The sequence below is a fragment of the Hyaena hyaena genome, unplaced genomic scaffold (genome assembly GCF_003009895.1).
Source record: "Hyaena hyaena isolate Hyena2069 unplaced genomic scaffold, ASM300989v1 scaffold_289, whole genome shotgun sequence".
In the NCBI taxonomy this organism is placed as follows: domain Eukaryota; kingdom Metazoa; phylum Chordata; class Mammalia; order Carnivora; family Hyaenidae; genus Hyaena; species Hyaena hyaena.
Window position 1 is genome coordinate 1,212,381 of NW_024080920.1, and position 17,359 is coordinate 1,229,739.

The 17,359-nt window shown below is 45.1% G+C and overlaps 1 protein-coding gene across 1 annotated transcript; it reads left to right on the forward strand.

The window, feature by feature from the left end:
- The first annotated feature begins 218 nt into the window (after positions 1–218).
- On the forward strand, positions 219–12,862 carry BAG1 (BAG cochaperone 1). The gene is made up of 8 exons (XM_039247082.1): positions 219–352; positions 1,808–1,936; positions 4,464–4,546; positions 6,762–6,875; positions 8,916–9,023; positions 10,021–10,083; positions 10,585–10,675; positions 12,562–12,862. The coding sequence occupies exons 1-7, from the start codon at positions 316–318 to the stop codon at positions 10,672–10,674; spliced, it is 624 nt and encodes a 207-aa protein (XP_039103013.1). The 5' UTR covers positions 219–315; the 3' UTR covers position 10,675; positions 12,562–12,862.
- Positions 12,863–17,359: the final 4,497 nt, after the last annotated feature.

Genomic DNA, 17,359 nt, shown 5'->3' on the forward strand with positions numbered 1-17,359 from the left:
GGCCTGGGTCCCCGGCGGCGAGCCCCTCGGCCTGGCCGGGAGTCGCGCCAGTCGGTGCCCCCGGCCGAGCGCGGTCCGCCTCCCTCTCAGCGATCGGCCGTCCGGAGTGTGGCCAGCGGACATGCCGGATCCACCAGGGGCGCCGCCGGCGGCGCTCGCAGGCCGCGGGTGAAGAAAGTGTGGCCTCGCTCGGCCCGGAACGAAGAGGTGGCCCGAAGTGAAGAGGTGGCCTGGAGCGAAGAGGTGGCCCGGAGCGAGGAGGTGGCCAAGAGTGAAGACGTGGCCCAAAGCGAAGAGGTGGCCGGGAGCGAGGAAATGGCGGCAGGAGGCCTCAGCGTGACCGTCACCCACAGTGAGCGCAGACAGCTGGGTGGGCTCCGTGCCGGGTGGGCTCCGTGCAGGGCTACGAAAGTCCGGTGGGGGTCTGGCGACGTGTCCTCCAAAGGCGTGTGTTCTTGTGTTGGTCCTACGTCTGGAAGTGTGAGGTCTTGTGTTTGGGGCCGGCTTTTTGCGCGGGTCTTGTATCTGCACACCTTTCCAGGGGCCAGTGTATTTTGTCTCAGACATTTGCCTTTTGTTTTATCGTCCGTGTATGTGCTTCACACACATCGTCCTCCTGGTTATATGTGCCAGTGTGTGCCTGGGCAGTTCTTGTGAGTCTTTGTAGCAGGATTGTGTCTGGCCATGTCATATATAACTGCTGTGTGTCTGGACACCTGTGTATGTGCTGAGTTTAAACTTATGTCCCTTGTTTGAGTGGGCATACAAGCATACACTCTGGGAACCCTTTGAGTCTGTCTACTGTTGGAGGTGACACGGCTCTAAACAAACTAAGTCCACCCAAGAGCTGAATCTATGAAGTTGCCTCAGGACTAGGGAGACCCCAGGGCCTCAGAATCTGGAGACCAGTATTCTAGATCCTTCAGTTTTGAGTGACCTTGGGATGACCCCAGGGCCTCAGAATCTGGAGACCAGTATTCTAGATCCTTCAGTTTTGAGTGACCAGGCATCTGGTTTCTTCCCTGTGAAGTAGAATTGGTAACACCTGTCCTGCTGACTTCATGTGGCTGTTGTGCAGGCTCAAGGCTTGGCATATGCCCTGGACATGGGCTATCTCCTTACTGCCCACATACCTGGAAAAGAACTGGCACTTGTGGTTCAAAAAGAAGTTTTCTGCTGTTTGAGTTTACTCACTCATTGTTTATTTGCTGAGCACCAGCCATGTTTGTGCCCAGGTGTGCCCAGTGGAAGAGACCTGGAGGAATAATAATCCCTCACCCATTACAGCAAAAGAGACAGGAACAGTACAGTACAGAGTACAGGGTAGTCAGGCCACAGGAAGCAGATGGCTTGTGATGAAAAGCATGGCCTTGGAAATCAGATAAATGTGAAGTCAAGCTCTGACTTCACAGTTGGGTCTCAATAGGCAGGTCTTTTAATTTAGGTCCTGAACTTAGTTTGCTTATCTGTAAAATGGGAATTAATAGGTAGTACCTCCTAAATGGGGTTGTTCTGAGGATTAAATAAGATAATGTATGAAATGAGCCTAGTCAGTCCTTTATGCATATTAAGTGCTTAAAATGCTAGCTGGTATCACTAGATTGCTAGTTATTATCAAAGAGGACACAAAAATCCTTGAGAAGGTTACCAGACAAAGCTGAGCAGATGGGGGGACAGATAGGCTCTTTGCGGAAGGTGGCAAATGAACTGGGCCTTGAAGACTGAGTAAATAAATATAATACAGTGTCGCTCTTTTTTGGTTTATGTGAAAGAGTTTTCTTCATCAAACACTCTTCTCTGTCCCCAGGCAATGAGAAGCTTGATCTTCATGTTACCCCGCAACAGGGCTGGAGTGAGCCAATTGTTCAAGACCTGGCCCAGGTTGTTGAGGAAGCCACAGGGGTCCCACTGCCTTTCCAGAAACTTATATTTAAGGGTAGGCATTTCTCTTCCAGCTTTGATTCCTTATGGCTAACGGGCCTACTTAAAACTGCTTAACCTTACCTAAAGGTAACTCATAGTTTTCAAACTGGGATAATTCTTATTTGCTTGTTGAGTCATCCATTCCTTCGACATGTATTTTACTGAAGCCCTACTATGTACTGGACACTTTGAAACGTTTGGACAGGTGTTAGAGTTGAAGTCTCATGAGAATGGCAGAAATCTTACCATTTTTGGTGAAAGCACACGGGCAGTGTTCCCTGGCTAAACTAGATCCTCTTCCCATCATGTGCACATGTGGCAATTCTGATCACTTCTGCGTATAACTTTTATCAAAGTTACTATTAAATAATTGTTTTCATGGTTGCTGAATATCTGATTTCCCTGTTAGAATAGCTAACATTGAGGGAACACACTGCTGTGTCCAACACTCAGCATCGTGCTGACATAGAGAAGATGTTGAACAAAATTACGAGGGGTCTGGATATGGCAGACCCAGTAGATGATACTGATTTCTGCCAGGACCCACCTCCCCATCCTATCCCCGTTCTCTCTTCCCATTCCTGAGGAATCCCATATTTGTGGTATCTGATAGGGCTAGATATATCCCATTTGGTGCCAGTCTTAAAGAATTTAGTAATGGGAAGCATTTTTATTTATACTTCATAGCACAACTCCTTGTCTTTTTTTTTTTTTTAAACATTTTATCATGGAATTATAAAAGGCAATAGAAATCCACGTTTCAGGGGTGCCTACGTGACTCAGTTGGTTGCGTTTCCTCTTGATTTTGGCTCAGGTCATATCCTGGGTTGGGATTGAGTCCTGTGTCGGGCTCCACACTAAGCATGGAGCCTGCTTAAGGTTCCGTCTCTCTCTCCCTCTGCCCTTCTCTCCTGCTCTCTCTCTCAAAAGAAAAAAAAGAAATCCATGTTTCAAAATAGAGGAAAGCACAAAGAAGAAAATGTTCTATGTTCTTCTGAATAAAACTCATCTTAGAATGTATCTTATATATATTTTTATTTTTTACTTTTATTTTATTTTTTTTTATAAATGTTTTATTTATTTCTAGGAGAGAGACAGAGAGAGAGACAGCGTGAGCAAGGGAGGGCCAGAGAGAGAGGGAGTCACAGACTGAAAGAGGCTCCAGGCTCTGAGCTGGCAGTCAGCACAGAGCCCGACACGGGGCTCGAACCCACGAACCGCGAGATCATGACCTAAGTGAAAGTCGGACGCCCAACCAACTAAGCCACCCAGGCGCCCCATTTTTTAAAAATAACTTTTTTTAATTAAAAAGTTTTTTTAATGTTTACCTTTTTTTTGAGAGAGAGAGAGAGAGAGAGAGAGAGTGTGTGTGTGAGTGGGGGAGGGGCAGAGAGAGAAGGACACACAGTATCTGAAGCAGGCTCCAGGCTCAGAGCCCGATGTGGGGCTGAAACTCATGGACTGTGAGATTATGACCTGAAATGAAGTCAGATGCCCAACTGACTGAGCCACCCAGGTGCCCCAAAATAAAATTTTTATTTGTTTTATTTATTTTCGAGAGAGAGAAAAAGACACAGAGTACACATAGGGGAGGGGCAGAGAGAGAAGGAGACAGAATCAGAAGCAGGCTCCAGGCTCCAAGCTGTCAGCACAGAGCCTGCCTCAGGGCTTGAACTCACAAGCCATGAGATCATGACCTGAGCCCAAGTTGGATGCTTAACTGACTGAGCCTCCTAGGTGCCCCTTTTATATATGTATATTTTAAAAGTAAGTTTCACACCCAGCACGGAGTCCAACACATGGCTTGAACTCATGACCCTGAGATCAAGAGCTGAGCTGAGATCAAAAGTTGGGCACTGAACCAACTGAGCCATCCACGTGCCCCTTGTTTCAGTATATTTCTATCCAACTTTTTTTTTTTTGTTCAGGCATCCTGAAGTGTGGGTTCTTGTTTGTGTGTTTTTAGTTGACAAAACTGAGATTATATTGACTATACAATTTTTTTTTTTCATTTTTCAGACTAAGGTACTGGCTGAGACATTTTTTATTTTTTTATTTTATTTATTTTATTTATTTATTTTATTTTCTAATATAATATGTTTTATTATTATTTTTACAAATAGTTTATTGGACTATACAATTTTTATAACATTTTTCTTATAATGCTGAGCCACAGCATTTATTGTAGCATTGAAGTTTCCTGAAAAAATTAGCTTTAATGCCTACAAAGTCTTCTACTGTACCGATGTATAGCTAATCAGTCCCCTATTCCTAAATGTTTGTCTTTCCAGTTTCTCACTATTACGATTATGGTTGCACTGAAGATTACCTTGTAACACTTACTGTGTAGGCATATGTCCAGTTATTGTTTAGGAGAAAATTTGAAGTGAAATTACTGGTTCAAGAAACTGTCTGAAAAGACTATTACCAATTTATCCTCTTCTCATTAGTGAACACACTTGTCTGTTTCCTGTACCCTTGCTGAAATCTCTTTTCAGTGTTGTACAATTATTACAACTTGGCATAACTTCTCTTTTCAGGAAAATCTCTAAAGGAAATGGAGAAGCCATTGTCAGCACTTGGAATACAAAATGGTTGCCGTGTCATGTTAATTGGGAAGAAGGTAAATTGCTTTTTCCACTAGAATACCTGAGAATCAAATGACTAAGGTCTTTTATACACATTTCTATTTAAAAGGCCAACCTGGGGACCCAGATTCTGCATTAGTGAAATAGGTCTCTCTAAATACGTGTAGCTCCATTCATTTGATAGGGTTACTAGTTTTGTTATTCTCATGCTCTCCCACTCCTGTTGGTTATGGCTTTTGTTCTGGGAATTAGGAACAGTTATGCTGCTTTAGTAAAAGCTCTTATGTTGATGGTGGAATCTCAATCCAGTTAAAATGGGGCCTGAATCAGGCCTTACTCACTTGGAGGGATTTGCAAGAGAACTTTTTGTTAAAATAAGCCTATAGATTTTTTAAATTTCTTTTTAAAAACTTTTTTTTAACGTTTTTTATTTATTTTTGAGACAGAGAGAGACAGAGCATAAGTGGGGGAGGGGCAGAAAGAGAGGAATCCAAAGCAGGCTCCAGGCTTTGAGCTGTCAGCACAGAGCCTGATGTGGGGCTTGAACCCACAAACTGTGAGATCATGACCTGAGCCAAAGTTGGATACTTAACCAACTGAGCCACCCAGGCACCCCCAGCCTATAGATTTTTTTTTTTTTAAATAGTTTATTGTCAAGTTGGTTTCCATACAACCTCCAGTGCTCATCCCCATAAGTGCCCTCCTCCATGCCCATCACCACCCCTCCCCCCACACCCATCAGTCCTCAATTTATTCTCAGCATTCGAGAGTCTCTCATGGTTTGCCTCCCTCCCTCTCCCCCACTATTTCCCCACTTCTTCTCCCCCACGACCCTCCGTTAAGTTCCTCCTAATCCTCCTATACGTGCAAACATATGGTAGCTGTCCTCTGCCTGACGTATTTCGCTCAGCATAACACCTTCAAGTTCTATCCATGTTGCTACACATGGCCAGATTTCATTCTTTCTCATTGCCATGTAGTATTCCATTGTATAGATAAACCACATCTTCTTGATCCATTCGTCAGTTGATGGACACTTAGACTCTTTCCATGTTTTCAGCCTATAGATTTTTAAAATAAGTACTCTGCAAATCTCACCTCTTTCACTAAAACCTCCTATAGGAGAAAACCCTTTTTGGCCAGAAAGAAAGGTTCAGACTAAAGAACTGAGGGAGGAAAAGAGCCAGTTGGTGAGGACAGTAGCCCTTGGGGTAACGAGTGAGGTTTATGGCCAGCCTTGCATTGTGACACAGTGGAATTGTTGGTCATAGGAAGTTTTCTTATTTTGAGTGAGGAAGCTGATTCAGAGTGGAGAAAGAGCAGAGACAGCAAAGTGGAGGTGGAAAAAGAATCCAGTTCAGCTGCAGAACAGCCAAGAGATTGGCACTTAGGATTTGGCCACAAAGAAGAATGTGATCAATTTGAGATAGTGTAAAAGCAGGAAGCCACTGGCCTTGACTACTAACTGTTTAGATGAGAGAAGGAGAAATATTCTAGGTTTCTTGCTCAAGGGTCACGGGGAATAGTTCTGAGCAATGGGCAAAACATAAGGGTTGAGTTTGAAGAAGCTATAGAACCCCTAATTCCTGGGGTATGTGGAGCCAAGCCTGATTCAAGTCCAGTTCCACCTCTTTGGGGTTGTGTGATCTTAGGTTACTTTATATTAACCAGTTTCATCATCAAAAATGCGACTTTCGTCACTGGGTTGTGGTAAGGTTTAAAATAATAATACAGGTAAAGTGTTTAGTGCCTGGCATTAATGTTGAGGAAACGCTTAACAAAAGTATTCATCGTTGTCATCATCATCATCATATTAAATGGGAGAGCTCAGTTGGTGGGTGACACTTAGGAATTCATTTAAAGGAATGGTAGAATTCCACCTGTCTCACCGTTCTGGACTCCTTACAGGTGGTCACTGTAATTTGTTCCCTCTTGAGGTAAGTCTGGAGTTGGCTATGGATCAGCCCCAGGTTTAGGTTGAATCTGGCACTTGGGTCGGCTCCTTCCTCCCAACCCAAGCTGTCAGGGCCCCTGGCCAAATGTTTACATAGTATCTACTCTCTAGAGTGTTTGTGAGGAGAAAAGCCTAATGTGTAATCCTCCAGCTTGCTTTCCAAGAAGCAGTAGAGTTAAGGCTTTTTTTTTCCGAGCAGAGTGTATAGCCCAGTTCTGGTCAGATTTTTTTCTTTTCCAGACAAAAGCTACGGTTCTTGGTGATTATTGACTTTATTTTATTTTTAAACATTTTAGAACAGCCCAGAGGAAGAGGTTGAACTCAAGAAGTTGAAAGATTTGGAGAAGTCTGTGGAGAAGATAGCTGACCAACTGGAAGAACTGAATAAAGAGCTTACTGGAATCCAGCAGGTCACTGTCTTGGCAGAAATTCAAATGTGTGGTTACCAGGGCAGCTTCTCTAGTCAGATTCCCTGGGTTCAGATCCTGGCTTGACCCTTTCTATTACTTTGGGCAAGTGTGCCCTATCTCAAGTTCCTCACCTGTAAAAAGATAATAATGATGGTACCTCCTCTTAAGGCTGGTGTGAGGATTTAACAATGCAGTATGAGGGGCTCAGTTGGTAGAGCATGCCACTCTCGTCTCGATCTTGGGATTGTGAGTTCAAGCCCCACATTGGGCGTAGAGCTTACTTTAAAACAAAAAATTATGAAATAAAATGATGTACTTTGAATCTGACACATACTAAGTGCTTTATTAGTATTACTCTCATTGTTATTTTTACACCCTGGCCAGCATCCATTTGTGCTCCTTGGGGGGACACCTGCCATGTATTATCTGAAATGGAGCAGGTAGCTTCTCTCAGTCCAGTCTGTTATAATGTGTTTGGAAAGGCAAAGAACATTTTGTTAGGCATAAAAGGTCCATGTTGCGCTTGATCTTAGGGGATGGTCATCCTGTTCAATTTCTTCTATTAGAGAAGAGGTACAGAAACCAAGTAAGGATTGTGAACAGCCCCAAATCACATCCCTCCCCCCTCAGTTTATAACATTAATAGATGTATGTTTCTGTTTTAATTGCAAAAGCAATACATGCCAATTGTATATAACTTTTAGGTAAACATATGGGCACTAATACCTGTAAGGCCCTGACTCAAAAGATAACCAATCCTGGGATACCTGGGGGGCTCAGTTGGTTAAGTGTCTGACTCTTGAGCTCAGCTCAGGTCATGATCTCGCAGTTTGTGAGATGGAGCCCTGCAGTGGGCTATGTGCTGACAGCATGATTCCTGCTTGGGATTCTCTCTGCATCTCTCTCTCTTTCTCTCCCCAAATAAATAAACTTAAAAAAAAAAGACAACCAATACTAAAGACTGGGATATATTTTTGCATCTTAAAAAAATTGATATAGTGTTGTGTACACTTTGCAAATTGTTGTTCTATTAGATTTAAAAAAACAACGTTTTCATATGTCATTAAAAATGATCATACATACTGGGGTGCCTGGCGGGCTCAGTCGGTAGAGCATGTGACTCTCTGGGTTGTGGGTTTGAGCCCCATCTTGGGTGTAGAGACACTTAAAACAAAAATAAAATCTTAAAAAAAAAAGGTCATGTATTTGGAAACTTGCATATGTATTATGGTTTACTCAACCAATTCTTTATTGTTCATCAACCTAATGCTACTTTATCATTATGCATTAATGCTTCTCTGAACATCCTTGGACATAAATCTTTTTTGACCACTTCTAACTTTTTTTGGTAGCATAAATTCTCTCACTTGAAATTGCTGGTTAATGTTTAGAGCCTTTACTACATGTGGTCAAATCTGCATCTTTGATAAACATCCTTCAAGATCCCTGCTGTCCACCTGTTGTCACCAGCTAACTGGTCACTGGGCCAAGCAATGTGAATAAACAGCAAGACAGTTTAGCAAGAATAATGTAAATGCTGCCATTTGTTTACACAGGTCTGTGTCAGAAATTATTTTAAGAGTTTACATATATTCCTCTTTATCCTCATAGTAACCCCCAGGGGTGAGGTATCATAATCCCTATATTAAAAATGAGGACATTAAGGCTCAGATAGGTTAAGTAACTTGCTCAAGATCATGAGCAAGTAAAGGGTAGTCAGAATTCAAGCCTGGGCCCATTAGACTTTAAACCTTGTGTTCCTAATGTCTGCCTCCTATGTGTGGGTATACACTGGTGACTGGAGGCTTCACTCAGGAGGCATTTGCAGTCATGTGAGATAGAGTGGACTGCAGCCTGTTACAGTGCATGGAGTGACCCTGGGCCAGCTTTTTTGTTTTTATCCAAGAGATGAAGTTGCGAGTCTAAGGTGTGGCCCAGCGTACTGGGGGGCTGTAGGCTCAAGGTGTGGCTGCTTTATCATTGCCTTGGCATGGAGTTTTCTGTCAGCCTCAAGGACAATAATGCATTATTCCTGCACAGGGTTTTCTGGCGAAGGATTTGCAAGCTGAAGCTCTCTGCAAACTCGATAGGAGAGTAAAAGCCACAATTGAGCAATTTATGAAGATATTGGAAGAGATTGACACACTGGTAAGTATTCAGCTGAGAAGAACTAGTTTCCTTTGAATACGTTTCAGTCAGTTTCAGTCTTTCAGTAATAAACTCTTATTGTGTGAGGATATTGAGCACCCACTGTGTGCCAGCACTGCCAGTCGTTGATGGATACACAAAAAGATAAGACAGTTCCTGGTTTTTAGGCACTCACATCACACTAACCTAAGGCTTCTGTCAATTTTATTTATGTACACTAATAGCATCCAGTCCTTGCAAAGTTGGGACCCAAATGGACTCTGATTTTATAGTCAGAGAAACACAGGGCTCCGCTTTCCTGATACTCCTGTGACTGGCGTCATTAGCTGGTCAGAATTCAGTTAGTGTCCACTCTTATGAGACTGTTGGGCCTCATCAAGTCCATGTTCCCTTCTGCAAAGTAATGGTAATGGTATTTCTAGCCTGATGCCTCTTTTTTTTTTTTTTTTTTTTTTTTTTGAGAGACAGAGACAGAGAGTGAGAGGGGTTGGGGCAGAGAGAGAGGAAGACACAGAATCCGAAGCAGGCTCCAGGCTCTGGGCTGTCAGCACAAAGCCCAATGTGAACTCATGAACTGCAAGATCATGACCTGAGCTGAAGTCAGATGCTTAACAGACTAAGCCCCCCAGGTGCTCCTGATGCCTCAGTTTTGAGGGTGAATTTCTCTGCTTGGGATTCTAGGGGAGTTAGGGGTTTGTAAAGAAGAAGCATAGTGAGCTCATGGTGTGGCCAGGATATACATAGGAAATAGAGAAAGGACAAAGTCTGTATAACAGATCAGTGTCTATGGCCCAGACACTGAGACAAAGGGAGCTTTTATAGAGGTGAGAGCCATGGAAAGGGCCATGTAAGATACAGACCAAGGGAATCATTCCTGAAAATTCATGTCTCATTCATGCTGGTGACTTAAGATGCATTTGGTGTACTGTGGGTATTCTATCATGTTATTATGCCATTTTTACTGAGATCATTTATGTATCAATGTATTCTTCCACAGATTCTGCCAGAAAATTTCAAAGACAGTAGACTGAAAAGGAAGGGTTTGGTGAAAAGGGTTCAGGTGAGTTGTATGGTCAAATGTTACAAGATTTAATATGCTTCTGTGTGTGTGTTTATCTGTTCAAAGTAGGGTAGGGTAGAAGTGTGATGTGTGGTGTGGACTTTTTTTTTTTTGGTTGTTATTTCATGAGCCCAGAACATAAGAGAAGAGCTCCTTTCATATCCCTGTAATACTATTTGGATTTAAACTAACTGGGGAGGAAAATCACACAATTCCAGGAGACACTATTCATGTGAATACCACTCCCTGAAATTGCACATTCACAGTGGCAAGCCTTTCTGTCCTCACCACCTTCTGGGGGTTGTTGTCAGAAACCCTGGTTCTGTGCCGCCTCTGCCCTCACCCTCCACTTACCTTAGAGCCAGGCCAGCTCCATCCCTACACAGCCTGTTTTGAGTCAGTCACCCACAGGTTCTCCACAATGGCTGAGCAAAGAGCCTTGCACGGGCGGGGATTGGCTAGCCCAGGATGGTCCCTCACTGCCCAACATTTGTGTTTCAGGCATTCCTAGCAGAGTGTGACACTGTGGAACAGAACATCTGCAGGGAGACAGAGCGGCTACGGTCCACAAACTTAGCTCTCGCCGAGTGAGGTGAGGCAGAGAGAGCGTGTGCTGCCCTGAAGAACAGTGCCACCACCTCTGTCCTTTTTGGAATAGAAGTGACCTGATTTTTCCAGGGCCACTGGGGACAATTGACCGGTTGCCAATTTTCTTGCTCCTCTACCTGTTCTCAATGAACAAGTATTGTCTGCAATCTTCAGTAGAGCTCCTGTCTGTTTTCTCATTCTGTCTCTGTATGGCTGTGCTGTCCCACAGCCCACCTTGTCCGGAGAGGGCCTCTCCTGCCCAAGTCTTCCCGGCTCTTTTGACCTTTGGGTGCTTTCTTTGGGCTGGAGAGACCTCTCGTTTGGGTTTATAGGCCACCCCATCTTTAGATACATGAGGCTTTTTTGCCCTTGTGATTCTATAGCCTGTAGATGTAACCCAGAATCACCAGGAGGTTACATCTAGTCAGGAATGTTGGGAGTAGCTCAGAACAGGTGTTTTGCATGTGGGGTGGTCCAAACATCCCTCGTTGTAACCTGATTCTGGCACAGCTGGCTGGGCTGTTGGTTCACAGACCCTGACCTCACTTCCCAATGACCCTGCCCAGCCACAGGCCCTGAGATCTCAGAGGCCTATTCCTGGGTGGGGCTTGTATCGATGCTTGGACTTCCTTGTCCTCAGATAAATCTCTAGAAGGTTAAGGCTAGTGTTGACTAAAGCTCTGCTTGAAACCAGGCCACAAGTATGGTTTGGTGGGGGCAGAGAAGAGTCACAGTGAGGCAGGTGGTGAAGGCATCCGGAAACTTCTCAGGAGTTCCTTCAAAGGCATTTCTGTTTCATTGTACCCTTCTGAGTTTAGTATTTCCCTCAAGGCTGTTCCTGATTTTTTGTGGCCTTTTCCCCCTATATTGTTATTTTCTTTTAAAAAAGCAGTTATGTACACATCAGCAAGCAAAAGAATATTTTAACTTTTCTTGATGAAGTATGAGAAGCAAAAGCCTTGTGTGGTTCTAGCTGTAATTTATGTTTAATAAGGTTGAGAGAGCTCTGTATGCTAGAACTCTTAACCGGGTCGGCTGCCTTCACCCCGGGTTTTCCCACAGTGCGCAGGAGATTGGCTTCCAACAGTCCACTCTGAAGCTGACCTTATGTGGCTGAGAGGGAGTCCTTGAAGCCCCAGGAATTTAGGGCTGTGCGGGCGGGGCCTAGGACAAGATAGTGGTGGGGGAGTGAGGTGGTGGACAAGTGGATGAGGCTCTGCCCTGCCCAGCCCACCTCACACTTTAATCAGCAGTTCAATATTTGTCTGTTTTTATACAGTAGCCACATAGCCCTGTGGTGTGGGGCCAAAACGTGCAAGGAGAAGTCCCTGTGCGCCAGGTGCTGGTCTAAGTTTTTGAGGTGTATTTAGTCATTTAATCCTTACACATTCTAGGAGGCAGACAGATACTCTCCCCATGTTAGAATGTGAGGAAGCAGAGAGCTCAGGTAATTTCTCAAAGTCATAAATGGCAAGGGCAGGATACAAAGCTAGGTGGTTTGATTCAGAGTCCACCCTCTTAATCTCCACTGTACTGCCTGACAATATGGGCTTTCTCACTCCCTTTCATCTTCTCTCCCCCCCCCCCCCCCCCCCCCCCCCCCCCCCCGTGTCTCTCTCGTTGATCTCCACTTCCCCTCTGGCCCTCTGCAGAGCAGCTTGAGTGGTCATAAAGTACAGATCTTACCATGTCAGTACCCATAGGATGAAGGCCAAGGTCCTGCCTGGTGTGCTCTCTCTGTCGTCTCAGGCCACTCTCCTGTTTGCTGTCTGCTCTTGGGCACACAGTCTCCAGATGCTCTGTGCCCTCTCCTCTCTTGGGGTCTTTGACGCTGTCCATTTGGACAGCTCCTCACCATCTCTCTCCGTCCTTACCCCACCCCTTTCCTAGGTATCTGAACATCCCTTGAACTTAAGTCAAATGTCTCTTCCATGGAGAAACCTCACCTACTGTCCGAGAACACATCAAACCCCCAGGCGATATCGCTTCCCATTTTGCCATAACTTTTCTTTATGATAAATAGCATGATAAACCATGTTGATTTATTTGTGGGATTATTTGATTAATATTTACCTTTAACCCTAGACTCTCTAAGTTCCTTGGGTTAAGGAGCTTCTTTGTCTTGTTAACAGCATATTCCAAGCACATTGTCTATTTATAATGGGTGCTCAATAAATATTTGGAGAATGAATGGGTGAATGTTGAACACACACATCTTCAGTGAAATTCCCACAGCTGCTCTCAGCCACTGAAGCTCTGTCAGCACCGGAATTTACAGCATCAACAGCCGTTGTTTTATTTAAGGGTGGAGAAGAGAGGCCCTGAGGCACACGCTGCTGGGCAGGTGTGCAGGGTGGTGACTGGGGTCTGTGCACAAGGCCCACCCACATAGATCTGCACATCCACAGGGTATCTCTGCCTGAGATACCATCGTCCACTTTCCCAGGACACGGTGACTCCTACTGCGGGGGAACAAATGGGGCTCTGTGATCCCACAAACATCTTTTAGCCTCACAGAGCTGGAAAAATCCTCCCATACATTGTCTGTGTAGTCAACAATTTCTACTTATTCTTTAAGACAGAGAGTAAAGGTTACCTTCTCTGAGAAGCCCTTCTTCAGGACTGGTAGTCAGGACTCTTAGTTGAAAGCACCAGAAACCAAATTCCAAAAAGACTGTCGAAATAGAAATTTTGGCAGGATGTCTAGTTACCCATGTAACTTTGGAACATTCAAGGGCAGTTGGGCTTCAGGAACTCAAATAAACCTGGAATTACTCTCTGTATCTCTCTCTCTCTCTCTTTTTTATTTTGAGAGAGAGAGTGTGTGAGAGTGGGGAGGGGCAGAGAGAGGGGAGAGAATCTCAAGCAAGCTCCACACTGTCAGCACAGAGCCCGATATGGGGTTTGAACCCACAAACCATGAGATCATGACCTGAGCCAAAATCAAGAGCCAGTCGCTCAACTGACTGAGCCACTCAGGTGCTCTCCCTCTCTCTCTCTCTTAAACTTTTTTTAATGTTTATTTTTGAGAGAAAGTATGAGTAAGGGAGGGACAGAGAGAGGGACAGAGGATCTGAAGTGGGTTCTGCACTGACAGCAGCAAGCCAGATGCAGAACTTGAACTCATGAACTGTGAGATCATGACCTGAGCTGAAGTTGGAGATTCAACCGACTGAGCCACCCAGGTGCCCTGTATCTTTCTTCGCATGATGGTACCATTCTCTCAATCCTACTTCTTCCACAAAGTAGGAAACATGGCTGTCAGCAGCCCCCATTTCATACATCTTACAGCTTCATTACCAGAGAGGAATTGATTGCTCTTCTTATTTTCAACTCAAAAAATCCTGGAGAAGAATCTTGGCCAATCAGTAATGGCCAGGGAAGCAGTGTCACAAGCCACAGATAGGGCCTTTAGGGGCCCACAGTTATGTTTCCAGAGACAGGGCCAAGTTTCCACATCTGTAAGGTGGGGAATTAGGTATTACTTCCAGTGTGGTGCCTGGGGCCTGGCACGTTGTTCAGGCATAATCTTTGAGATTCCTGATGTGTGAAGGCCTGGCAGGGGGGAGGGTCAGTGAGGGGAAACTTGACTGAGAAGCTATATCACTTGAGTGTAAGTATGGTTCCCCACTTAGGGCACAAGCTTAGATATCACCAATATTTACGCTCCTTTAGTAAGTGAACTGATTTTCAGCTTAACGCATGGCCAACCAGATAGCATTTTTTCACAGTTTTATTGTGCCAGCATGGCCAAGCGACTACATTTTAGCCAATGGGATATAAATAGACTGTGTACATCTTACTGGAAGTGTCTTCAGAGGCAGTAGAGCACCCTTCTCTACCTCTCTGTGGACTGGAATGTAGACATGATTGCTGGCGTTGGAGCAGCTGTATTGTACACTGAAGAGGAAACTGATGAGGATGGCAGAGTAACAATATATAAGGAACATGAAGGTAGCATACCACATAGGTCTATGTGTTAGAGAAATTAACTTTAAGCCACTGTTACTTTGGCTTTTGGTTTCTCACAGCCAAATGTAATACAGCATCATTCCTAGCAGGAGAGGAGCAAAAGTTTCTGTTACCAGTAGCAGTAGTAGGGCCTATAGGTAACCTCCCAGTCCCTGCCACCTGCAAATCTATCAGCAACAATTCCTGCCTGTGTCCCCATTTCTGTTGTCTGGGGAATGCTGATTCCTGCCTTTCCTGCCCCCACTATCTTCCCAGTATGTTTTCCCACAGCACATTTCCTGCTCTCTCTGCCCACCCTAAAGCAGGAATCTGGGTCCATGTGACACTGCTTCTACTAGTCAGACTCCTCTCCACACTCTTTTCTTCTGCCACCATTATCAAGTGGCTCCTTCTTTGGCCAAAAGAGGGTATATTTGACATGGACCACAGGCTGGGGCTGGATTTCTGGATGCTGTGTGTTTTCGTGGGCCATTGTATAGGTCCATGTATGCTGTGTGTGCCTGGGGCTGTGTCCAGTGCCAACATACTTAACAGTCAGAATGGATGGTGACCAAAAGAACAGAGTGAGGTCTGGAAGTCATCTTCCTGAGGGTGACCAGGGTGTAGGGGGACACTCAAAGGCTTGGGGCAGCTATTTTTAACTGTTATAAAACTAGGTCACTATTTTAACAAGTAGCTCAGATATATTGTATATACTACCTAGATATCAGCTGTGGTGATATCAGTGTGTGTGTGTGTGTGTGTGTGTGTGTGTGTGTGTGTGTGTGTGTAAGAGTTGGGGTGCTGGTACAGCCCAGGGAGAAGGCACTGAGGGGTGTAGGACTCTCCCAAAGGCTGAGACATATCCTCAGGCAGTAGTAGACGGTACATGCGTCCCCTAAGTTCTTGACCTTAGTGACAAGCAGGCTGGGGCAGACAAGTGCGTTGGGGACAGGGGCTGACCTCTACAACAGGGCCAAAGATACTTGGGACCTCTTGGGGGACAGGTGACAGCGTTGAAGAGCGCTAGAGTGATGGAGAAGACATCAGATTCAGAGTAGGGAGGTCAGGGCAAAATCACCCGCCCCCCCCCCCACTCAAACCACCACCCACCTCACCAGAATCCTCAAAGCCGCTGGCCCACTTGGTTGATTTAGACTGGATCTTTTATTTCATGTCACCTCCCCCACTCCTACCACTCTTCTCTAGCCTGAAGCTTCATGGCTTAAGAGGCTGCTATGGGGTCAGCATTTGCCATCCATGATCTGGATGTCCTATTTGGTTTTCTTAGGATCACAGGAGACAAAGATGAGGCCATCTCCTCAAGGACTAGAACATACCCTTCAGGGACCCTGCCTGGTCCTGTCTATCCAGAGACTCTCCTGAGATCTCTCCCCCCAACTCCCCACCCCATGCAGGTGCAAGGCAGGTCCTGGAGGTCCCTGGGCACATCCCTCTATAGCTTTTCCTTCTTGCAGGAGATCTGAACTTTCTGGGATTTTGTCTACCACTGCATACTGATGGCTGCTGAATCTATCTCCAGCCCTAACTCTGTCTTGAACTCTAGCCATACCTCCACCAGCCTGTCCCAGAGGCTCAACTGTCCATAGACCTCAATGCCCCACAAACTGCCTAGACCCCCACTTCCTCCCATCTGAGGACAGTGTTCTGCTGATCTCCTGCACTCTCTGTCGAGAGTGCTATAGCTTCTAAAGACTATTCTCTCTTCCATGATCCTGCTTAGCTCTGGCCCAGCTCAAGGGTTTTGGTTTGTTGTTGTTGTTGTTTTTTAAGTGTAATTTATTTTGAGAGACAGAGAGAGTGTGTGAGTGTGAGTGGCGAGAAGCAGAAAAAGGGGAAAGAGAGAATCCCAAGCAGGCTCTGCACTCCCAGAGCAGAGCCCAACATGGGGTTTGATCCCACAAACTACGAGGTCATGACCTGAGCCAAAATCAAGAGTTGGATGCTTAACCAACTGAGTCTCCCAGGTGCCCCTCAATGGTTTTATTAATGAAGAAAAGAGACCAAATAGGTGATAAGCCATACCAAGGTCACATTCAAGCCCTTCTCACCTCTTAAGACTCATTTCTTGCCTCTCCCCACTCTGCTTTAAACTTTATACTCCAGAATATACAATTTCTTATATTTTCCAAATACAAACTTTTCTTTCCCTTCTAGACCTTTCCAAACCTATTTCACTACTTGGAATTGCCTTTCCTTGTTCCTTCTTTTCCAGGCTAATTTCAACTTATCTTTCAGAGCTAGGAAGTCGTCCCTGCCCCCACCTAACCCTTGAACATTCTATGCCACAGTTGGTTGACCATTAGCTTGGTTTCCCCTTTGGACTGACCATATGCCCCAGAAGGCCAGGGATGCTGTCTAGAGTATGCCCTGGTATATCACCAGTGCCTAGCATATAGTAGGCGCTCAATAAATGATTGTTGGCTGCAGGAATAAATGAACAAATGAAGTCACCTAGTCAGTCAGCTACAGAACAAGGGAAGGAACCCAGGGTTTCTGCAGTGCTCTCCCCCCGACCCCCCAACCTTCTGCCAACTGAGGCTTTGTGCTTGGAGCCATGTGCTTTCTTTGAAATACACTTGTGCTCATTCTATTGGGGGCAGTGTTGGAGGAGTCAGGCCAAGGTGTGTGAAGGAAGAGGTAGGTCAAGTATTCCTCCTTTCAGACTTGAATGTACCAGAGATGGGTCTAGCCAAGAGGAAGGTGTGCGGCAGAC

Bases quoted from the DNA above. Each gene is read 5' to 3' on its own strand.
- BAG1 (XM_039247082.1), top strand. From the start codon at position 316: ATGGCGGCAGGAGGCCTCAGCGTGACCGTCACCCACA. The intron at 6,876-8,915 runs GTCACTGTCTTG...ATTCCTGCACAG, and splicing joins AGCTTACTGGAATCCAGCAG to GGTTTTCTGGCGAAGGATTT. The intron at 10,084-10,584 runs GTGAGTTGTATG...TTTGTGTTTCAG, and splicing joins GTTTGGTGAAAAGGGTTCAG to GCATTCCTAGCAGAGTGTGA.